Source organism: Chiloscyllium plagiosum, unplaced genomic scaffold (assembly GCF_037043375.1).
Source record: "Chiloscyllium plagiosum isolate Xiang-an unplaced genomic scaffold, Cpla_swu_hap1 HiC_scaffold_13, whole genome shotgun sequence".
Lineage (NCBI taxonomy): Eukaryota > Metazoa > Chordata > Chondrichthyes > Orectolobiformes > Hemiscylliidae > Chiloscyllium > Chiloscyllium plagiosum.
The window spans coordinates 13084560-13109475 of record NW_028270151.1 but is presented as its reverse complement, the minus strand read 5'-3'; the positions used below and the strand labels follow the sequence as shown (position 1 = coordinate 13109475).

The 24916-nt window shown below is 43.0% G+C and overlaps 1 protein-coding gene across 1 annotated transcript in view; it reads left to right on the top strand.

Moving 5' to 3' along the window:
- LOC148148243 (transmembrane protein 145-like) overlaps positions 1-24916 on the top strand; it is a 67376-nt gene that overhangs the window by 24054 nt on the left and 18406 nt on the right. The window contains exons 10-12 of the mRNA XM_087993926.1: positions 6579-6659; positions 8423-8501; positions 11672-11765. Of these exons, the coding sequence (XP_087850052.1) occupies positions 6579-6659; positions 8423-8501; positions 11672-11765 (254 nt within the window). The remainder of the gene's footprint in view (positions 1-6578; positions 6660-8422; positions 8502-11671; positions 11766-24916) is intronic.

Genomic DNA, 24916 nt, shown 5'->3' with positions numbered 1-24916 from the left:
AGGTTTATGCCTGCTAAATTGTGCCTTATAGTAATGGTCATCTTACTCCTGTTGGAACTCCCTTTCATAAAATCATGTTTAGTTTCCACTCCAGTTCCTCCTTTTTACGTGTTTATACATGTTCTGCTCTTTTTATGGATTCAACAGGACTCAACGCTCATGCTACTGTACAAACACTGAACATTAATGGAGGGGTATAGTTTGTAATTCAAGGATGTGTTAAAGGCTGTGGTGATATTGGCAGGACTACAGTTCTTAATAGAAGGTCATTAACTGTTAAGGTTATTAACTGTTGAGGTCAACTAACATGTAGGCTTCATTTAGTTCACCTGAGAATTACAGAGGATCGCTTTTATAATGTTGTAAGTCTAAGGAAGTTTCAATTGTTTATGGTTTGTGGGCATTTGAAGAAAGGGTTTTCTTTCAGTTGATGTGTTCAAAGGATGTGGTTGTCCCTGCCTTTGTTGTGCATCCCTAATTGCTCCTCAAAATGTGATTAAATACATTCTTGAACCCATTCAGTCTATGCAGTGTAGATACTCCGTCACAGGGAGTCTCAGCATTTTGATCCAGAAACTGTGATGAACGGCATGTACAGTATTTCCAAGTCAGAATGGTTTGTGACTTGGACTGGAAGTTGGATATAATGGTGTTATCATGTGCCTACTCCTTTTGTATTTTAATTTGAAAGAGGCTGCATATTTGTCGAAAGACCTTTGGTGATCTGTTGCAGTGAATCTTGTACGCACAAATGCTACTGCATGTTGGTTATATAGACTTGTAAAATTGCTCCTGCATTTTAATGACATTTCTCCACACTGATTTCTATATGTTTCTGACACTTCCTAACTACTTAACATTGGAGTTGTGCTTCTTACAAATTATTCATTTCTCAACTGTACAAAACCAAGCAAGTTCAGCAATTATTCAGTTTGAATAATTAATTTCATTCTCCACTCCAAGTTCAACTGAATAGTCAGGAGACCAAAGGTGCTCCTATAGTTTTGAAATCTAATGAATTAGAAATGTTATACTATCATGACAGCAGCAACACAGATGAATTACTTGGAGCATTTACCTATCCAAGAATATAAATGGATGTGTAGCCATGGAGCCAGAAGAATGAAAGCTCAGGATTGCAGAGGGAAGAGGGGGTACAATTCCAGGAGGTGCTGACCAAGTCAGCACATGTTACAGTGTAATTAACTGTATGGTTTTATCAAAGATCACTACGCACTGAGGGTTTAGCTCATCAGATCAGCAGTGATTGAGCTGTGACACCTGATTTACAAAACTTCCCAAATCAACTAACCATATTCCATAATAAAAACAGAAAGTGCTGCAGGAACTCAGCAGGTCTGGCAGCATCTGTGGAAAGAGAGACAGAGTTAATGTTTCGAGTTCAATATGACTTCTTCAGAACTATAAAACTCTGAGTTCTGCTGCCTCCTGTTGCATTACTTCTTTAAGAACTGAGTATGTCAATGTGCTCAAGAACTGGTTTGACACCACATGTGCAGCAGCCATCAGGAGTGCTGGCAGCAGCATTTTGGGCAAAGGTTGTGAACGTGCAGTTATAGAGTAACTTTTGCAATCAGTATGTCTGTTAAATAAACCAGTTCTAAGATTTAAGTAAATTGACCCGACTCTACTTGCCAATCTAATTTCAGACTGGTAATAATAGAACATAGAACAATACAGCACAGAACAGGCCCTTCGGCCCACGATGTTGTGCCGAACATTTGTCCTAGCTTAAGCACCCATCCATGTACCTCTCCAATTGCCGCTTAAAGGTCGCCAATGATTCTGACTCTGCCACTCCCACAGGCAGCACATTCCATGCCCCCACCACTCTCTGGGTAAAGAACCTACCCCTGACATCCCCCCTATACCTTCCACCCTTCACCTTAAATTTATGTCCCCTTGTAATACTCTGTTGTACTCAGGGAAAAAGTTTCTGACTGTCTACTCTATCTATTCCTCTGATCATCTTATAAACCTCTATCAAGTCACCCCTCATCCTTCGCCGTTCCAATGAGAAAAGGCCTAGCACTCTCAACCTATCCTCGTACAACCTATTCTCCATTCCAGGCAACAGCCTGGTAAATCTTCTCTGCACCCTCTCCAAAGCTTCCACATCTTTCCTAAAGTGAGGCGACCAGAACTGCACACAGTACTCCAAATGTGGCCTTCCCAAGGTCCTGTACAGCTGCAACATCACCTCACGACTCTTAAATTCAATCCCTCCTGCTAATAAATGCTAATACACCATAGGTCTTCTTACAAGCTCTATCCACCTGAGTGGCAACTTTCAAAGAGCTATGAACATAGACCCCAAGATCCCTCTGCTCCTCCACCTTACTAAGAACCCTACCGTTAACCCTGTATTCCTTCTTATTTGTCCTTCTAAAATGGACAACCTCACACTTGACAGGGTTGAACTCCATCTGCCACTTCTCAGCCCAGTTCTGCATAATTTCTAAGTCCATTTGCAGCCGACAACAGCCCTCCTCACTATCCACAACTCCACCAATCTTCGTATCATCTGCAAATTTACTGACCCACCCTTCGACTCCCTCTTCCAAGTTATTAATAAAAATTACAAACAGCAGAGGACCCAGAACTGATCCCTGCGGAACTCCACTTGTAACTGGGCTCCAGGCTGAATATTTACCATCTACCACAACTCTCTGACTTCGATCGGTTAGCCAGTTTTCTATCTAACTGGCCATATTTCCCTCTATCCCATGCCTCCTGACTTTCCGCATAAGCCTACCATGGGGAACCTTATCAAATGCCTTACTAAAATCCATGTACACTACATCCACTGCTCTACCCTTATCCACATGCTTGGTCACCTCCTCAAAGAATTCAATAAGACTTGTAAGGCAAGACCTACCATTCACAAATCCGTGCTGGCTGTCCCTAATCAAGCAGTGTCTGTCTAGATACTCATAAATCCTATCCCTCAGTACCCTTTCCATTACTTTGCCTACCACCGAAGAAAGACTAACTGGCCTGTAATTCCCAGGGTTATTCCTAGTCCCTTTTTTGAATAGGGGTACAACATTCGCCAGTCCCCTAGTACCACCCCCGTTGACAGTGAAGACGAAAAGATCATTGCCAACGGTTCTGCAATTTCCTCTCTTGCTTCCCACATAATCCTAGGATATATCCCATCAGGCCCGGGGGACTTGTCTATCCTCAAGTTGTTCAAAATGTCCAACACATCTTCCTTCCTAACAAGTATCTCTTCTAGCTTACCAGTCCGTTTCACACTCTCCTCTTCAACAATACGGTCCCTCTCGTTTGTAAATACTGAAGAAAAGTACTCATTCAAGACCTCTCCTATCTCTTCCGACTCAATACACAGTCTCCCACTACTGTCCTTGATCGGACCTACCCTCGTTCTCGTCATTCTCATGTTTCTCACATACGCATAAAATGCCTTGGAGTTATCCTTGATCCTATCCGCCAAAGATTTTTCATGCCCTCTCTTAGCTCTCCTAATCCCTTTCTACAGCTCCCTTCTGGCTATCCTGTATCCCTCCAATGCTCTGTCTGAACCTTGTTTCCTCAATCTTATGTAAGCCTCCTTCTTCCTCTTTACAAGACATTCAACCTCCCTCGTCAACCAATGTCCCCTCACACGACCATCTCTTTCCTGCCTGACAGGTATATACATATCAAGGACAAGTCGTATCTGTTCCTTGAAAAAGTTCCACATTTCCACGATATCCTTTCCTGACAGCTTATGTTCCCAACTTATGCTGCTCAGATCCTGTCTTACAGCATCGTATTTTCCCTTCCCCCAATTGTAAAACCTACCCTGTTGCACGCACCTATCTCTCTCCATAACCAAGGTGAGAGTCACAGAATTGTGGTCACCATCACCAAAATGTTCACCCACTAACAAGCCCATCACTTGTCCCGGTTCATTACCGAGTACCAAATCCAATATGGCCTCCCCTCTGGTCGGACAATCTACATACTGAGTTAGAAAAGCTTCCTGGACACACTGCACAAACACCACTCTATCCAATCTACTTGATCTAAAGAGCTTCCAATCAATATTTGGAAAGTTGAAATCGCCCATGACTACTACCCTGTGGCTTCTGCACCTTTCCAATATCTGTTTCCCAATCTGTTTCTCCACATCTCTGCTGCTATTGGGGGGCCTATAGTAAACACCCAACAAGGTGACTGCTCCTTTCCTATTTCTGACTTCAGCCCATACTACCTCCAAAGGCAGATCCCCCTCGAACTGCCTTTCTGCAGCTGTTATACCATTTCTAATTAGCAACGCCACCCCCCCCCCCTCCTTTTTTACCACCCTCCCTAATCTTACTGAAACATCTGTAACCAGGAACCTCCAACAACCATTCCTGTCCCCCTTCTACCACGTTTCCGTGATGGCCACAACATCATAGTCCCAGGTACCAATCCGCGCCTTAAGTTCACCCACCTTATTTATGATACTCCTTGCGTTAAAGTATACACACTTGAACCCATCTCTGTGTCCGCAGATATTCCCTGTCAGTGCTACCTTCTCCACAGCCTCCCTACATTCTTGGACATCCTGACAAACAGCTAACCTACTTGCTGGACTACAAGTCCGGATCCCATCCCCCTGCCAAATTAGTTTAAATCCCCCCGAAGAGTGCTAGCAAACCTACCTCCCAGGATATTGGTGCCCTTCTGGTTCAGGTGCAACCCGTCCTGCTTGTACAGGTCCCAACTTCCCCAAAATGCAGTCCAATTGTCCAAATACCTGATGCCCTCCCTCCTACACCATCCTTGCAGCCACGTGTTCAACTGCACTCTCTCCCTATTCCTTGCCTCACTGTCACGTGGCACCGGCAACAACCCAGAGATGACGACTCTGTCCGTCCTAGCCTTTAGCTTCCAGCCTAACTCCCTGAGCTCCCCACCCCTCTTCCTACCTATGTTGTTGGTGCCAACGTGCACCACGACTTCTGGCTGCACACCAGGATTCTGAAGGATTCTGAAGACACAGTCCGAGACGTCTCGGACCCTGGCACCCGGGAGGCAACAAACCATCCGAGTCTCGCCCATGTCCACAGAACCGCCTGTCCGTCCCTCTAACTATAGAGTCTCCTATAACTAGCGCTCTCCTCCTCTCCCCCTTTCCCTTCTGAACCTCAGAGCCGGACCTCGTGCCAGAGACCCGGTCACTGCACCTTACCCCTGCTAGGCCTTCCCCCCCCAACAGTATCCAAAGCGGTATACTTATTGTTGAGGGGAACGACCACAGGGGATCCCTGCACTGCCTGCTTCCTCTAATGCCTCTTCCTATAATGTGTCAAGGAAAACAACAGAGGGATGTAACATTTACTATGGCTAATGAAGGTCACCATTAATTTCAACGTTGTATGACTAGCATTCAGAAGACACTTCTTTGGCTTTTGTGAAACTTAAACTTTCTTCTTCCTCTATAATTTGTGAATGAGACTGCAGGGTATGCTAAAGGACAGTTAACAAAATACCTGTGTATGTTTTGTGTGTTTCACTGCTGTTTTTATCCTCCATACATCATGAATCCTTGTCTTGACTGTTTCTGTGCTATACTACTCGATGCTTCCGTACTTGAAGAAGAGATTTAGTTGGATGGCTCCAACATTAGTTGCAACAAACTTAGAAGGCTTAGTACCAGTACAAATGGCTAACCATAATACAGTGATATCAGTTTTGAAGAGAGGATCAAACTACTGCAGATGCTGGGATCTGGACTGAAAACAATAAATGCTAGAGATCCCAGTGGGTCAGGCAGCAGCCATGGAGAGACAGCAAGCTAAGGTTATGAGTCTGGATGACGTCATATGAAGAATCACCTGGACTCAAAACATTAGCTTGCTCTCTTTCCTTGGCTGCTGCCTGACCTGCCGTGATTGCCAACATTTGGTGTTTTCAGATCAGTTTCAAGGTGCTCCTTTGGCTCTGGAGTTGTTCCTTTCTATAGTGGCACCTCCTTTGTGCATCCCAATGTGAAGGCATTGCTGTTGACAAGTGGCTGTTTCTGTACTGTTTCATGCATGGTACCTCAAACTGATGGATGTGATCATGGAGCAGTAAATGTCACTAGACTATGTTAGTCTTCCAACCTAGTTAAATTAGCCTGTGACTGCGTCCTTGCACTCAGACCTCAAAAGCCCCAATTGTAACAATGGGGAAACACAACAAATAGACTCTTACTGGGTTTTACTTGTGTTACTGAAGTCTTCAGTATGAACACCCCCATATGCTCTTTATGCTCTGTGCAAACAACATTTTGCATGATATTGTAGCTGGAAAATGGCTGTCAATAACCTGGGTATTTCTGCCTATTTATTTTTAATTTGAAACATGTATAATGGAGAAATTTAGTGTGGCAACTTTTTCACAGTCTGACCAGCTTTGCATTGGGAACATATAACTGGGTGTTGTTATCAATCACACTGAAAATTTCCCTCTATGCTGCTATCAGTAACACTAATGTGAATTAATAATGATGTTTGTGGATAGATATGTGTATATTTAAGGGAAATTTTGGTACTATTGGTTTTTTCATTTCTTTTCAGTTCTAGGCCATTTCTTCCTTTCCATTCACTTGGGAATTTATGCATTGAATGGTGTAGGTTGTCAGTCAGTGAAAATAATTGGTAAGCACACAGTATTGATGAAAAATTGTTAATATTTCTGTTTAAAATATGACTCTTTATCAATGAGCTAAGAATCTATTTGGTAAGCATTTCAATGGCATTTCATGACAATTCATTGACGCAGCATCAAAATTGCGACAAAATAATGTTAAAATCGTATTGCACAGTAATTAGTGCACAAATCCATGACACTTGTGTAATCTGTGTTTGTTTACTAATTTTTAGGACAACTCATTGTTTCGAATTCATTTTAAAATGGCAAATATCTAAGTTAAATAATAGTCGAGGAGCATGATACAGATACATTGTGTTTCTCTGCTGATAATGTTCTCAATTTCCTTGTGTGTGCATGGGTTTCCTCCGGGTGTTGTGATTTCCTCCCACAGTCCAAAGATGTGCAGGTTAGGGGGAATTGGCCATGCTCAATTGCCCATTGTGTCCAGGGATGTGCAGGCTAGGTGGATTAGCCGTGGGAAAAGCAGGGTTACAAGTATAGGGTAGAGGATGGGTCTGGGTGGAATACTCTTCAGAGGGTTGGGGTGGACTCAATAGACTGAATTTTTTCCCCCCCGACGTGATCGACGATGCCCTCCACCGCATCTCTTCCACTTCCCGATCCTCCGCCCTTGAACCCCGCCCCTCCAACTGCCACCAGGACAGAACCCCACTGGTCCTCACCTACCACCCCACTAACCTCCATGTACAGCGCATCATCCGCCATCATTTCCGCCACCTCCAAACGGACCCCACCACCAAGGATATATTTCCCTCCCCTCCCCTATCAGCATTCCGTAAAGACCACTCCCTCCGTGACTCCCTCGTCAGATCCACATCCCCCACCAACCCAACCTCCACTCCCGGCACCTTCCCCTGCAACCGCAGGAGGTGCAAGACTTGCGCCCACACCTCCCCTCTCACCTCCCTCCAAGGCCCTAAAGGAAACTTCCATATCTGCCACAGATTCACCTGTACCTCCACACATATCATCTGTTGCATCCTCTGTACCCGATGTGGCCTCCTCTATATTGGGGAGACAGGCCGCCTACTTGCGGAGCGTTTCAGAGAACACCTCTGGGACACCCGGACCAACCAACCCAACCACCCTGTAGCTCAACATTTCAATTCCCCCTCCCACTCCACCAAGGATATGCAGGTCTTTGGACTCCTCCATCGTCAGACCACAGCGAAACGACGGTTGGAGGAAGAACGCCTCATCTTCCGGCTAGGAACCCTCCAACCACAAGGGATGAACTCGGATTTCACCAGTTTCCTCATTTCCCCTCCCCCCAGCCTGTCTCAGTCAAATCCATCAAATTCAGCACCGCCTCCCTAACCTGCAATCTTCTTCCCGACCTCTCCGCCCCCACCCCAATCTGTCCTATCACCCTCACCTTGACCTTTTTCCACCTATCACATTTCCGACGCCCCTCCCCCAAGTCCCTCCTCCCTATCTTTTATCTTAGCCTGCTGGACAAACTTTCCTCATTCCTGAAGAAGGGCTAATGCCCGAAACGTCGATTCTCCTGTTCCCTAGATGCTGCCTGACCTGCTGCGCTTCTCCAGCAACACATTTCCATCTCTGATCTCCAGCATCTGCAGACCTCATTTTCTCTTCAATAGACTGAATGGCCTGCTTCCACACTGTAAAGATTTGATTCTATGCATGTACAATGTAACTTTCTTTAGTGCATTTTCTGTTCAATTCTGTAAATTATGTGTTTCTTTCTAATGGAGTCCTACTGCTTTTTGCAATTTTTTTTTAGGGAGATTGCTACTTGTGATTAGCTACTTACTACTTGTTCCAATGCTGCTTCTGATCAGCCATGGATTTACAATTACAAGGTGGAAATTATTCAAGTGTACTTTAGCAGAAGTGATGTGACAAATTTATAATCATTTTTTAAAATATTAAGAATATAGAACTCCATAGTGCAGTGACTAGCTTATTAACATGAGGATTATCTTTTGCCATTGATGGATAGTTTTAAGTTGCACAAACATCTTCCACACCTCTCCCCAACAAACAGATCCCAGCAGAGATAATAACATAAATACACATTGAACTAGATGAGTCACAAAGATGGTGTAAAGAACATAATTCCAAAACTTGTATTGCTTCTTTAAAATAAAATCAGAAGTAACTGTGATATTATGCATTTAAATAACTGATATGTACTGGATTTGACACGATCTGCCACAGACCTCTTTAGATTGAGCTAATTGTTGCTTTCAGTGATTAATAGGGTAGCAGATAGGCAGATGTCAGATTTTAGACTTTAGTGCCCTGAAGATCGTGAGGGCAGAATAAAACGGTCTGGTGAACACAACCATTGTTCCGACTAAAACTTCTAATTTGGCCTGAGTAGGATTCATTGCAAAGTTAGACTGGTTGATTCTACTCATATGAAGAGGGAGAAACAGAATGAGTTAATTGAAAGCTGAAAATTGATTCAGATTCTTAAAGAGCACAGAGAATTGCTAAAACAGGAGATAATTGGGCTGCAAGCACAAATTCTTCTCCACTGGTCTTAAGGTGCAGATGAGTTATTTTGTTTAAGTAAACACTCATAATTATTTGTAAAGGAATAGAATTGAAAAATAGAGAATATAGGCTCAGATTTTATTGAATCTTGATGCGATTACACTTGGAGTTACTGTATGAAGTACAATATGCTTACTATATTGTAAAAAGGATACAGAGGCACTGGAGAAGCTGCGAATTATTGAACAAATATATCAAATTCTGGTGATACCAGAACTGCATGGTCTATCTATCAAAAAGGTCTGACTGGGTTGTCCTCTCTCTAAACAGAACAGAGAAGGCTGAGGGCCGACCTAATCGAGGTTTAATGTTATGAAAAGTTTTGTTAGATGCTGCTATCCCATGGAGACTGATAACCTTTAAAAGAAATTGCAATTTCCAGTTAGTAATTGAAAGAACGCTGTAAGAGTTTCTGTTTTGAGTCGTTAACTGTTAATGACTAAACACTATATTTGTACATCACTTATTCTTTACACCACAGAACAAAAACTCTGTTATATTTTTAAGATGGCTGGAAAAGTACAGTTCATAGGCATATTGTCCTAAAATCAGTCAAAAGTGATCCGTAGCTCCCAAGGGTTTACTTTTGTTCTGTTTCTTTCTCAGCCTGCTAATTTCTCACCCTAGAACCATCCCTCATGAGTATTTGGAGATCCTCCCACCAGTGTGAGCTAGACAGACTTCCAGCTTTGTTTTAAATCCATACAGATTTGGCCTTTTCAGTCCAAGCAGGAGTTTCTACCTGTACTCCTGCACAGTGAACCGTAGAGACTCTAGCCTCTAGCTGCTCTGTCTCCTGGGCCCAGACTGCATGTGATATTTTGTGCTATCTTAACAAAGCCTGGAATCTAACTTTCCAGTAGCTTTCTCTGTGCCTTTTTCAACTCAAAGGATAGCACTATGGCAGTGTGAATCTCCTGGGCCTTGTATCCAGGTAGCAATGCTGATTAGCTATCCGTGAGAGCCCACCCATATCATTTTGGAATTATTCAGACTGTTTAAAGCACAATTGTGTACAATCCAACATTCTCACACTTGGAGATTTGTAGTCTTTCTGCTGTGGACACACAGACCTGCTGCCATTGTGTCCTAGTGTGGAAGTGCTGGTGTTGGACTGGGGTAGATAAAGTTAAAAATCATATGACAGCACATTATAGTCCAACAGGTTTATTTGGAAGTGCATAACCTTTTGGAGCACTGCTCCTTTATCAGATAGCTAGTGATGTAGGATCATAGGACACTGAACGTATAGCAAAAGATCATAGTGTCAACTACTGGTGCAATATATTGAACAAGCCTAGATTGCTGTTAAGTCTTGTACTTTCAAATAAACCTGTTGGACTATAACCTGCTGTCATGTGATTTTTAACATTATGTCCTCGAGCAAACACCTTGACCTTTTTCACACTTTCAAAAAATATTTTTCTTTAATCTCAAACAGTCAAATCACACAAGTCTACTGATAGACAGACTTCAACCCCGTTTATTTTACCTTAAATTGAAGACACAAAACCAAAACATCTTTAAACATCTCAAAAATCTCACAATTAAAACAGAGTAGACATAAAAGCATGTGTCCACTTGTGGGGAACAGGAAAACTAGTATCCATAAATAAACTATAATCCCCAAGAAATCAATATGGTATTTAAAACAAAACTTATTTACCCAGAGAGTCGTAATATTATAGAATTTACTACCAAAGAGAGAAGTTGAGATGAATGATATAGATGGTTTCAAGTGAAAACTAAGTAAACATAAGCAAGAAGATAGGAGGGTTGTGCCCGTAGCATTAAATGAAAAAGGATGGGAGGGAGCTGAGTTGGTTATGGCAAAATAAAGTTTTTCAATGTTATATATCCAATGGAACAAGAATGAAGAACAATAGAGCACAGGAACAGGCCTTTCGACCTTCCAAGCCTGTGCCAATACATTTTGCCGACTGAAGCAGAGTTTATCCTTGCTGGGCTAGTTCAGTTTTTTTTATTCCATCATTTGTATGAAATTTTCTGAACGGCCACTTGTAGTATCTGTTAAGTGCAGGATGATTTCAGTAAGTTGATTCAACCATATCCTTTCACACTTTTCTCATAAAAGTATTATACATTGTCTCTTTTATACATCTCCATTTTCCAAGTAACCTCGAATTCAAAATGATCAGTTCGTCAATATTATAAACATTTTTTCTTGTGAATTTGTTCATTTAAAATAATGGATTAACAGTCAAAAGTAATTTACTTTGGACCCTTCTCCCTGTTGCAGATATTTTACCCATACATCCAGGTGAGATTTGGACTGAGATCCCAGTGTTGTACGTCAATGCACCATATCGTCTTATTATAAAACTGGTGTTAGGTGTAGCACCACAGACATTGGTCAATAGAACAGCAATTTTTTAAAAAAAGCTTTTGAACTACAGTAAAATAAAAACTGTGAACTTGGCCTTAAAGCTGACTTTTCTTTTGAGAACAGGACAAGAATTCATCACTCTAGTGCTGTCAGTATTTGTCTGTTGGTGGTCACCTTTGCACTTATGTATTCCTGGTTCTTCATTAATGAGAAACATGTAAGTTGATAAAGAATATCAGTTTTGAAATTATTCTCTGTAAACTTAACAGAGTTTAATGCAATCAGATAAATTAATTTTGTTCACAATTTTGGTGAATTGTTAGTATGGTTCTGTTAGAACTTGCATTCAAATTGCAGTTTTGGACAACTTATTAAATTTGAATATTTATACAAAATTCAACTTTGTTTTGGAATTAAGCCAAAAATATAAGAGCCAATTAATTTTAAAATCATATTTATATTATATGTTGTCAAAAATAACATTATTTTATTAATCCATAATTTAGATTTTATGTAAACAAATTATTATAGTGGAATAGTTTGGAGTGAGATGTTCTGAGAGTCCTTAACATTGACTGTGGATCCAATGAAGATTTACAGGAGCAAAACAAATGTGGGCAGGGAAACATCAAAATGGTAATCTTCACGTACAACTCTCAGCTTCTGCCTAATCTGGCCAAGTCTTGAAAAATGGATTCGTTCTGGGTTGTCTTTTGTTTGGCATTTATATAAATGATTTGGAAGAGAATATAGAAGGGATGGTTAGTAAGTTTATGGGTGACACCAAAATTGGTGGTGTAGTAGACAGTGAAAATGGTTTTCTTAGAATATGAAGGGATCTTGATCAAGTGGTTCAATGGGCTGAGAAATGGCAGATGGAGTTCAATCTGGATAAATGCGAAGTATTGCACTTTAGTATAACAAACAAGGGAAGAGCTTGTACAAATAATGGTAGGGCCTTGGATAGTGCTACAGAACAAAGGGACTAGGGGTGCAGGTACAATAATTCTTTAAAGTTTGCATAACATATAGACAGGGTAGTTAAAAAGGCATTTGACACGCTTGCTTTCATCGCTCAGCTCTTTGAGTATAGGAGTTGAGACATTATGTTGAGGTTGTGCAGGACATTGGTGAGGCTCTTAGAGTCATAGAGATGTACAGCATGGAAACAGACCCTTCAGTCCAACCTGTCCATGCCGACCAGATATCCCAGCCCCATCAAGTCCCACCTGCCAGCACCTGGCCCATATCCCTCCAAACCCTTCCCACTCATATACCCATCCAAATGCCTCTTAAATGTTGCAATTGTACCAGCCTCCACCACTTCCTCTGGCAGCTCATTCCACACACGTATCACCCTCTGTGTGAAAAAGTTGCCCTGTAGGTCTCTTTTATATCATTCCCCTCTCACCCTAAACCTATGCCTCTGGAATACTGTGTCCAGTTCTGGTCACCCAGTTATAGGAAGGATATTATCAAGCTGGAGAGGGTTCAGAGGAGACTTACCAGGATGTTGCTGGGTATGGAAAGCTTGAGTTATAAAGAAAGGCTGGATAGGCTGGGACTTTTTTCATTGGAATGTAGGAGATTGAGAGATGACCTGATAGAAGTTTATAAAATTATGAGAGGTATAGAGTTGATGGTAAATGGGGAATTTCATGACGAGGAGGTGGTTTTTCAGCTGAGAGGGGAGAGATTTCAAAAAGATGAGGCAAATCTTTTTACACAGAATGGTTCACTTGTGGAATGAACTTACTGAGGAAGTGGTGGATGCTAGTACAATTACATTTAAAAAATATTTGGATAGATACGTGAATAGGAAAGTCTTGGAGGGATATGGCCAGGAGTAGGCAGGTAGAACTAGTTTGGTTTGGAATTATGTTCAACATAGACTGGTTGGACTGAAGGGTCTATTTCATGCTCTGTGACTGTATGACTCTGTGACTCTATGACTATATATCTGCTATACTGGGCTAATGCAAGTCGATTAGGGAACCTGCAAAAGAGGAAATTCTGGGTCGAGGGTGTGGTGCTGGAAAAGCACAGCAGGTTGGGCAGCATGTGAGGAGCAGGAGAATCGACGTTTCGGTCATAAGCCATCCTTATCCCCATCTGTTTACCTGCTACAAATATAATTGTCCTTGACAGTAGTTGGTTGGAGTGACCGTTTGGATATCTGCTGTGTTCCCAACCCTCACAGATGTCTGTTTCAACATGAATTCCATTTAATTAGCTTTATTGTTACATGAAAGGTTTCCAGTCGCTGCATTATGGTGCCATCTGAGGTAAAAAGGTGCCTCTGTACAGATACTTAAGATCATATCCTTGGGAAATAAATGAAAATAAGAAAAATAAAGAAATCAATAGTCCAGCATTATAGGTTATAGGCATAAATTAGAAAAATAAAGAGGTTAAAAAGTTCAGAATGTCAGAATTTTGGACCTACTCCATGCCGGCACATGGCCTCAAGCGAGACCTCCACCAGCTTGCTACCACCTGTGCCAAACCTGCCAGTGTAGGGGTTGTCCCACTTTAGGTGCCATCCCTTCGCCACTGGGTCCACACTCACCCTGCAACCAAGAGTCCCTGACCCCGCTACCAGACCAGGTCAACGCAGAGCCTCGAGTCTCGCCTCCGATGCAGATGTCCCTTTGCTGGCGCTGCCATCTTGAACACTTCAACCCCAGGGCATCAATGTGGACTTCAACAGCTTCCTCATTTCCCCTTCCCCCACCTCATCCTAGTTTCAAACTTCCAGCTCAGCACTGTCCCCATGACTTGTCCGGACTTGTCCCACATGCCCAGCTCCTTTTCCACCTATACACTCCACCCTCTCCTCCCTGACCTATCACCTTCATCTCCTCCCCCACTCACCCATTGTACTCTATGCTACTCTCTCCTCACCCCCACCCTCCCCTAACTTATCTCTTCACGCTTCAGGCTCACTGCCTTTATTCCTGATGAAGGGCTTTTGCCCGAAACGTCGATTTCAAAGCTCCTTGGATGCTGCTTGAACTGCTGTGCTCTTCCAGTACCACTAATCCAGAATCTGGTTTTCAGCATCGGCAGTCATTGTTTTTACCTGCCATCTTGAAGAGTCCACTGGCAACAGGTGCATCTATCCCTGATCATTGATGGAGGTTTGCAGCCGGCCTCAAATGGTGGGAGAAGAAGGGTGGGAGAATGCACTTAACTGCTGATGGCCTCCTATCTCTGGGGAACATCCTCGCTGCTGCTACTGCCACCTCCTATCACCGGGGAACATCCTCGCTGCTGCTACTGCCACCTCCTATCACCGGGGAACATCCTCACTGCTGCTACTGCCACCTCCAATCACCGGGGAACATCCTCGCTGCTGCTACTGCCACCTCCAATCACCGGGGAACATCCTCGCTGCTGCTACTGCCACCTCCAATCACCGGGGAACATCCTCACTGCCACCTCCTATCACCGGGGAACATCCTCACTGCTGCTACTGCCACCTCCAATCAGCGGGGAGCATCCTCACTGCTGCTACTGCCCCCTCCAATCACCGGGGAGCATCCTCACTGCTGTTACTGCCACCTCCAATCACCGGGGAACATCCTCGCTGCTGTTACTGCCACCTCCAATCACCAGGGAACATCCTCGCTGCTGCTACTGCCACCTCCAATCACCGGGGAGCATCCTCACTGCTGTTACTGCCACCTCCAATCACCGGGGAACATCCTCGCTGCTGCTACTGCCACCTCCAATCACCGGGGAACATCCTCACTGCTGCTACTGCCACCTCCAATCACCAGGGAACATCCTCACTGCTGCTACTGCCACCTCCAATCACCGGGGAACATCCTCACTGCCACCTCCTATCACCGGGGAACATCCTCACTGCTGCTACTGCCACCTCCAATCACCGGGGAACATCCTCACTGCTGCTACTGCCACCTCCAATCACCAGGGAACATCCTCACTGCTGCTACTGCCACCTCCAATCACCAGGGAACATCCTCACTGCTGCTACTGCCACCTCCAATCACCAGGGAACATCCTCACTGCTGTTACTGCCACCTCCAATCACCGGGGAACATCCTCACTGCTGTTACTGCCACCTCCAATCACCGGGGAACATCCTCGCTGCTGCTACTGCCACCTCCAATCACCGGGGAACATCCTCACTGCTGTTACTGCCACCTCCAATCACCGGGGAACATCCTCACTGCTGTTACTGCCACCTCCAATCACCGGGGAACATCCTCGCTGCTGCTACTGCCACCTCCAATCACCGGGGAACATCCTCACTGCTGTTACTGCCACCTCCAATCAGCGGGGAGCATCCTCACTGCTGCTACTGCCCCCTCCTATCACCAGGGAACATCCTCACTGCTGCTACTGCTCCCTCCTATCACCGGGGAACATCCTCACTGCTGATACTGCCACCTCCTATCACCGGGGAACATCCTCACTGCTGATACTGCCACCTCCTATCACCGGGGAACATCCTCACTGCTGATACTGCCACCTCCTATTGCCGGGAGTAGCCACGTCCGCCACCCGGTGTGCGGTCCATTGCCGCTGCCAAGCCAGTACTGCCGACCAATCCACCACAGAAAAGAAAAGGAAAATAAAACAAAGGCGAGACCGCAGAAGCAAAAGTAAAGCAAAGAGGTAAAGCAGATGGGTCCGCTGGGTCCTGGACAATGGAACCCTGTTACTCCGCTGCCATCCTGCACTGGCAACCTATTCAATTATTTATTTCACATAAGATCAATAAATGGTTGAAGACACTGGATTTAGCAAAGGCTATGGGCTCTGAAAACATTGTAGTTGTATAATGCAGAAGATGCAGGATCAGTTCATTCCAAAAAGGAAGAAAGATCCTAAGGGGAGGCAGGGGTGGCCGTGGCTGACGAGGGAAGTTAAGGACCATATAAAGACTAAAGGAAAAAGTATAACATAGCAAAGATGAGTGGGAAATTGGAGGACTGGGAAGCTTTTAAAGAACAACAGAGGATAACTAAAAAGGAAATACGCAAAGCAAAAATAAGGTACAAAGGTAAATTGGCCAAAAATATAAAGGAGAGTAGTAAAGGCTTTTTTAGGTATGTGAAAAGAAAAAAATGGTTAAGACTAAAATTGGGCCCTTGAAGACAGAAACGGGTGAATTTATTACGGGGAACAAAGAAATGTCAGAAGAGTTGAATTGGTACTTTAAATCTGTCTTCACTGGGGAAGACACGAGCAATCTCCCAGATGTAATAGTGGCTGAAGGGAATTTATATTAGGCAGGAAATGATGTTGGAGAGAATGTTAGGTCTGAAGGCTGATAAGGCCCCGGGACCCGATGGTCTGCATCCCAGGGTACGGAAGGAGGTGGCTCTAGAAATCATGGATGCACTGATGATCATTTTCCAATGTTCTATAGATTCAGGATCAGTTCCTGTGGATTGGAGGGTGGCTAATGTTGTCCCTCTTTTTAAGAAAGGAGGGAGAGAGAAAACAGAGAATTATAGACTAGTTAGTCTGACCTCAGTGGTGGGAAAAATGCTGCAGTCAATTATAAAGGACGAAATTACGACACATCTGGATAGCAGTAACAGGATAGGTCAGAGTCAGCATGGATTTATGAAGGGGAAATCATGCTTGACTAATCTTCTGGAATTTTTTGAGGATGTAACTCTGAAGATGGACAAGGGAGATCCAGTGGATGTAGTGTACCTGGACTTTCAGAAAGCCTTTGATAAAGTCCCACATAGGAGGTTAGTGAGCAAAATTAGGGCACATGGTATCAGGGGCAAAATACTGACATGGATTGAAAATTGTTTGGCTGACAGGAAACAAAGATTAGTGATAAATGGCTCCCTTTCAGAATGGCAGGCAGTGACCAGTGGTGTGCCTCAGGGATCAGTGCTGGGACTGCAGCTTTTTACAATGTACATTAATGATATAGATGAAGGTATTAAAAGTAATATTAGCAAATTTGCTGATGACACAAAGCTGGGTGGCAGGGTGAAATGTGAAGAGGATGTTAGGAGAATACAGGGTGACCTGGACAGGCTAGGTGAGTGGATGGATGCATGGCAGATGCAGTTTAATGTGGATAAATGTGTGGTTATCCACTTTGGTGGCAAGAACAGGAAGGCAGATTACTACCTAAATGGAGACAAGTTAGGTAAAGGGGCAGTACAAAGAGATCTGGGTGTTCTTGTACACCAGTCAACGAAGGCAAGCATGCAGGTACAGCAGGTAGTGAAGAAAGCTAATAGCATGCTGGCCTTCATAACAGGAGGAATTGAGTATAGAAGCAAAGAGGTCCTTCTGCAGCTGTACAGGGCCCTGGTGAGACCGCACTTGGAATATTGTGCGTAGTTTTGGTCTCCAAATTTGAGGAAAGATATTCTGGCTATTGAGGGAGTGCAGCGTAGGTTCACGCGGTCAATTCCCGGAATGGCGGGACTATCTTACGCTGAAAGACTGGAGTGACTGGTCTTGTATACGCTTGAGTTTAGAAGGCTGAGAGGGGATCTGATTGAGACGTATAAGATTATTAAAGGATTGGACACTCTGGAGGCTGGAAGCATGTTTCCACTGATGCGTGAGTCCCGAACCAGAGGACACAGTTTAAGAATAAGGGATAGGTCACTTGGAACAGAGTTGAGAAGAAACTTCTTCACCCAGAGAGTGGTGGGTGTATGGAATGCTCTGCCCCAGAGGGCAGTGGAGGCCAAGTCTCTGGATACTTTAAAGAAAGAGTTGGATAGAGCTCTTAAGGATCGTGGAATCAAGGGTTATGGGGATAAGGCAGGAACAGGATACTGATTGAGGATGATCAGCCATGATCATAATGAATGGTGGTGCTGGCTCGAAGGGCAGAATGGCCTACTCCTGCACCTATTGTCTATTCTATTGTCTATTGTAGCACTAAGATGTGACAACAAATTAGCCAGCTCCAACCACACTCTGAGCACGACAATATCAAAGACGAAGCAACCTGTTTGTTTGATTTTCCATTTAAATATTCAGTCACTTCAGTCTGCATATACACTGCAGCAGTTCACCAAGGCTACTTCAACACTCCTTGTCATCTCTGCCGTTTAGAAGAATGAGCAGTGTGAGGGTACTGTGCCTTTGTTCTGTGTTGTTTCCCTTGCCTCAGTGGTGCTAGAATGTCTGCTTTGGAAGCGGTGGGTAAACAGCTTTGAGCTCCGTACGTATGTTTAAAAATTAGTCAAAAGCATGGCTGGGTGGGGTCAGGGCACACACAGACCCAGGAAGGCTTTCAGTTTAATTTTCAGTTAGGGAGAAGGCTTCTGCTGAATGCCGAGCTAAAAGCTGGAGCAAGGCTGCCCCTTACAAACCTAAAAGGGGAAGATTGTTTTGTTCTTCTGCTGTGGAGGAGATAGCATGCGAGGAAAATCCATTTTGTTGAATTTGCTTTTGCCAAGGATGTGTTGATGGAATACTGCTATATTGAAACAGTTGATGATTAGTTGGTAAATAATATTTTATTAATTATTGTAACAGAGTAAAGTTAGAGTCATAGCATGGAAGCAGACACCCCTTGGTCCAACTCATCCATGTCCACCAGGTTTTCCAAGGTAAACTAGTCCCATTTACCTGCGTTTGGCTCCTATCCCTCGAAATCTTTTCCTGTTCGTGTATCTGTCCAAATATCTTTTAACTGTTCCAACTGTACCTGCACTTGCTCTAGCAGTTAATTCCATATTCGCATCATCCTCTGTCTGAAAAAGGTGTTCCTCAGATCCCGTTTAAATCTTTCCCCTCTCACCTTAAGATAATGCAAGTTAAATTGACCTGAAGATGTTGAGGATGCTGCAGAGGGCAATGCTGTTAGAAGTGCTTAAGATTCACTGACCGGACTGCATCACAAACACTGTAGTTCTGGAAACAGCCAGTGCAATCAACATTGAAGCAACCCTCCTGCAAAGCCAACTAAGTTGCTCAGAGGGATGACAATCACCCATCCAAAATCGTGTTGTGGGGAGAGCTGACCACTATTAAAAGGAACAGAGGGGCCATGTGCAAATGTTTCAAGGACTCCATTGAAGAACTCCCTCCCTATATATCAAATTGTCAATCGCCAGTGAGAAGGGCACCCATAGATCATGTTGCCTGGAGATACATCTTTAGGGTTGCTACAGGCACCTTTAAGATTGGGCAAAGAGCCAACATTAAAGAGAGAAGGAGAATGATGGATCCAATCTCCCTGAGCAGCGACTACAGCTATGCCAATTTATTTTTTTGTTTGTATTTTAACTGAGTTGTAAAAATAATGTGTTTTGCTCAAAGACAAGTAGTGGGCCAACCAAATCACATCTGTAACATAGCACCTTACACTTGCCTTTAAGTAAAATAAAAAGTTAAGGTCTAGGCTATCTCCTTGATATATTTTGAGGGGCTTTGGTCTGATCCTTAACAGATATGTGGGAACACAACCACCCGTAAGTATACCTCCAAATCATGCACCATCCTGACTTGAAACTAAATTGGCATTTTTTTCAGTGTTACAGGAAATCTCTTCAAAATAGCACTGACAATGTATGTACGCTATATATACAACAGCTGTTCAAAAAGGTCACCATTTTCCAAACATCAGTTAGGAATAAACACAGGCTTTGCCAGTGACCCCATATCCCATGTTCAAATAAAACAAAAATGTGATTAATATTGTGTATTGCCCATCTACTTGGCCGTGGAAATCATCACAAGTACGTTCCAAACTACGATCTGGACATACATTTTCCACCACGGACCACAGAGCTTGCTTAACATTCATCTCATGGCATTGATGCTAACTCCAGCAGCAAAACCTGAGAGAGTGAACTCAGCATAAATAAAGAAGGGAATGTCAAAATTATTGCACCTAACACTTCACTTTCAAAAGACATGGTGCATTTACCTCAGAACTCTAGTGGGCAGGTGGTTGCAGAATGATAATATCACTGGACTCGGAAGGCTGAAGCACAGGCTAATATTCTGGGGATTTAGTTTTATATCCCACCATGGTTGATTGTGGAATTTAAATTCAATTAAGTAAACTTAAATACACTTGGTAGTACAAGCCTTGAGTATTGCTAAGAAAAGATACAATGGGCTGAATTTTAACCAGAAATCAGCAAAGCTTCAGTTTTAGTGAATTTCATGAAATGTTCGCTCCGTGAGCCATAGCAAGTTTTCTCACACTATCGTCCCAAACTAACTTCATCACCAATGCACCACGCCCTTACAACACCCACTTGTTTCATTCACCCACACACCACAAGCAGAATGTAGGCCACTATGACAACTTACTGGGATTCCTGGCATCACTATCATCTTTAGAGACCAGCTATAGAGCTGGCCAAGTGCTGGAAGTCTGCTGCCCAGTACAGTTACTACTAATTGCCCCAGACATGTTGGACAGAGGGCGGTTGCTTTGCTGACAAGCACCTGGGTTCCTGGTGGCTGGGTGCTGTGAGCATTCACTGTCCAAGTTGTGTATCTGAACATGTTGATGACTAGTGTCCAAGATGGAGAGCTGGAAGATCTAGAGGCTAACTGACGTAATCACTCTGACTTTCTTGTGAAGAATTGTCACCATCTAGTTTCTATTCAGTAAGTTGGAGAATAGGAAATTGCACATCAGTGAATGAGATGAAATAATAATGAGGATGTTGATGCATACTGAACATGCAAATAGGCTTTTCACTCCTCATTAGTAAGATTTTGTCTTGCCGTTCAATACTTGGAAATGGGACATTTTGCTCTCAACTTTGAGAATCTCATAGGTGAAAATGACGACTGCAGATGCTGGAGATCAGAGTGGTGCTGGAAAAGCACAGCAGGTCAGGCAACATCCAAGGAGCAGGAAAATCGATGTTTCAGGCAAAAGCCCTTCATCAGGAATGTTTTTTTATAGATATTTTTTATTGAAAATTTAACATGTTTTTACAAGTTTACAAATAAAAAAACCCCAACTATAAACATTGATGTACAATTAAATCTTAAATAAATAATAACCGAAATTTATCAAACAAAAAAAATACCAAGAGCAAAAAAAACAAAGCTCAACTAACTACTAATCTAACCTACAACTAACCAGAGTGTACAATTAAGTCTCTTACATTATTCAAAGAAGAGAAAAAAAAATGACGGATAACACAGAAATTGGGTAATGAGATACATGCTCGGAATGTATTAACATCAAATCGTATCAAAACCCATATTCGTGCGGGATTCCTCTCCCAAGGGGCCCCGGACCAGCCAGGTTCGCCATCTCAATTAAATAAAAGCCCTTGTTAGGATGGCTGATATATCTGTATTTATGTAATTCAAGAAGGGCTGCCATATTTTATGGAATAATGCGGTCCCTTGGTGCACCATATTTGTAAGGAAGGCAAGGGGAATACATTCCATGATTAATCTGTGCCAATTCGAAAGTCCAGGGGGGCCCTCAGCCACCCAGTTTACCAAAATATTTTTCCTTGCATAGAAAGAGAGAATAGAAAATAATCTCTTCCCGTGCATATCCAGGGAGGGTAAGTTCGAAAAACCCAAAAGGAGAGATACAGGGTCCACTCTAATTTCCGTTCCTAAGATTTCTGTCAGAGCACTTGCTACTTTAGTCCAATATCTATGGATCTTATGACAGGTCCATAAGCAATGTGCAAGAGTGCCCACCTCTATTTTACATTTGGGGTACATTGGAGATGCTCCTGCCTTAAATTTTGCCAATCGGTCCGGTGCTATATGGGCCCTATGAAGTATCTTCAACTGAATGGCCTGGGTGATTCTTCTATCATTTTCCCAAATGTCATTCCACGTTTCTATAGAGATTTCCAGTCCCAAATCCTGATCCCATGTTTTAAGCAGATTGTCCATATCTCCCGATACTTCATCATGTAATAAATGGTAAATAGTGATGACGGAAGATACCCCATTGGCCATAGCACTCGACCTTCTCTATCTGATTTATAAAGACTATCTAATAACGTAGTCTTCTTCTGTATGTAGTCTCGAATTTGGAAGTATCGAAAGAGGTCTCCATTAGGTAATCCAAATTTCTGACACAGCTGTTCAAAAGACATCAGGACCCCTTCTTTAAGTAGATCCCCTAAACATGAGATACCCCTGGATCTCCAGAGTTTGAAAGTGACATCTGTAAGCCCCGGTTGAAATCCCCATGCTCCCACTATCGGAGCTTAGGGGGATGTTTTATGTGAGTTGCCCTCATTTTGCTGCATTATATTCCAAGCTTTAATTGTGTTTAGTATTATAGGGTTTTTACATTGATCCGTAATGATTTTCCTCTTGTCTGAAAATATAAGGTTAATAAGTGGGCATTTTACTTGAGAAACCTCGATGTTCAGCCAGATTGTTTGCAGGTCAGACAAGACCCAATCGGCTATGTAACTTAACAGGGAACTTAACTGATAATCCCAAAAATCTGGGAAATCCAATCCTTCCCTTGCCTATGGAAGCTGTAGCTTCTTCAGCTGAATGAGCGGCCGTCTATGATTCCAGATAAAGGAACCCAACCAGCCATATAATTTACGTAGTGCCAGCCTCGGCAGCATCACCGGAATCATTCTCATAGGGTATAGGAGACGGGACAGGACATTCATTTTAATTAGTGCTATTCTGCCTAACCAGGAAATTGGAAGGTCTCCCCATCGCTGGAGGTCCTGCCTTATCCTTTCCAGTAAATGCACAAAGTTAGCCTTGTAAAACTGACCAAATACTGGGGTAATAAAAATGCCTAAATATAAGAAACCCTCCTGGGACCACCGAAAGGGAAAGTGGGATCCGTCCAATAAGTGGGACATACTCGCAAGGCCACCCATTGGCACAGCCTCCGATTTTGAGAAATTAATTTTATAGCTTGAAAATACACTAAATGTATTAATAACTTGGATTAAGTGAGGCACAGACATCAAAGGATTACTGAGAAATAGAAGAACATCATCTGCATAAAGGGTAATTTTATGTTTACCTGTACCAATCCTTGGAGCCGTTATATTAGGGTCAGCCCGTATAGCTTCTGCTAGTGGCTCAATTATTAGCGTAAATAGCAATGGTGAAAGAGGACATCCCTGACAGCAGCCCCTATCCACACTGAAGCTATCCAAGCCTAATCCATTGGTAATCATAACTGCTTTGGGATCACTATACAGTGTTGAGACCCATTTGGTAAACACCTTTCCAATGCCAAACCTTTCCAATGTGTAAAACAAAAATGACCATTCAACCCTGTCGAATGCCTTTTCTGCGTCTAATGAGACTACTACTCCTGGTATCTTTCCCTGATGGCAGGCTTGAATCACATTCAAAACCCTTCTAACATTATTGGATGATCTACAGCTCTTAATAAACCCCGTCTGATCCTCCTTTATGATATGTGGCAATACCCTTTCTAGCCTCAATGCTAACGTTTTAGAGAGGATTTTAAAATCTACATTTAGCAAGGATATTGGTCTGTATGACGCGCAATCTTCTGGGTCCTTTCCTTTTTTGAGGATAAGAGAGATATTCGCCTCTTTCAGCGAGGGTGGGAGACAGCCATGACTGTATGAGTAGTTATACATGTCCTTAAGTGGGACCAGCCAGTATTCCTGTAAATTCTTTATAGAATTCATCTTGAAAGCCATCTGGGCCGGGCGCCTTACCGCTCTGAAGTTGCCTGATTGCGTCAAGTATTTCTTGGATTGTTAGGGGAACATTCAAGACCGATACCTGTTCCGGAGTTAGGTCCGGAAAGGTCAGGTTTTTAAAAAATGACTGCATCCTTCTAGTTCTGTCTGCGCAATCCTGCAATTTATATAAATCAGAATAAAATTTTCTAAAGATTGCGTTAATCCTTTTATGATCATGAGTCAGAGTACCCGTACTTTCCTTGATAGACCTGATAGTTTGAGGGGCCTTCTTTATCTTTGCGAGAAATGCTAAGTATCTACCAGGTTTATCACCAAATTCATATAATCTTTGTTTTGCAAATAATATTTCCCTCTTAGCTGTTTGGGTAAGCGTGGTGTTTAGAGCTGTCCTAAGGGCCGTAATTCTTTGCAATTTGATAATAGAAGGTCTGTCAGCATATGATGTTTCAGCTGCTTTTAAGCGAGCTTCGAGCAGACGCTGTTGTTCTCCCTTTAATTTTTTCTGGGTCGCTGAGTATGAAATGATCAAACCTTGCGCATAAGCTTTGATGGTCTCCCACATCATTGATGGGTTGCTAGCCGTACCTGAATTAATTTCTAAACAAGTTTTAAATTCTTGAGAGAAGTACTTTACAAATTTACTATCTTTCATCAGAAAGGGGTCCATACATCAATGCCGCAGCGTGATCGGAAATTGCTATACTGCCTATTTTACAGGATGATATAGAATTTAAAAAAA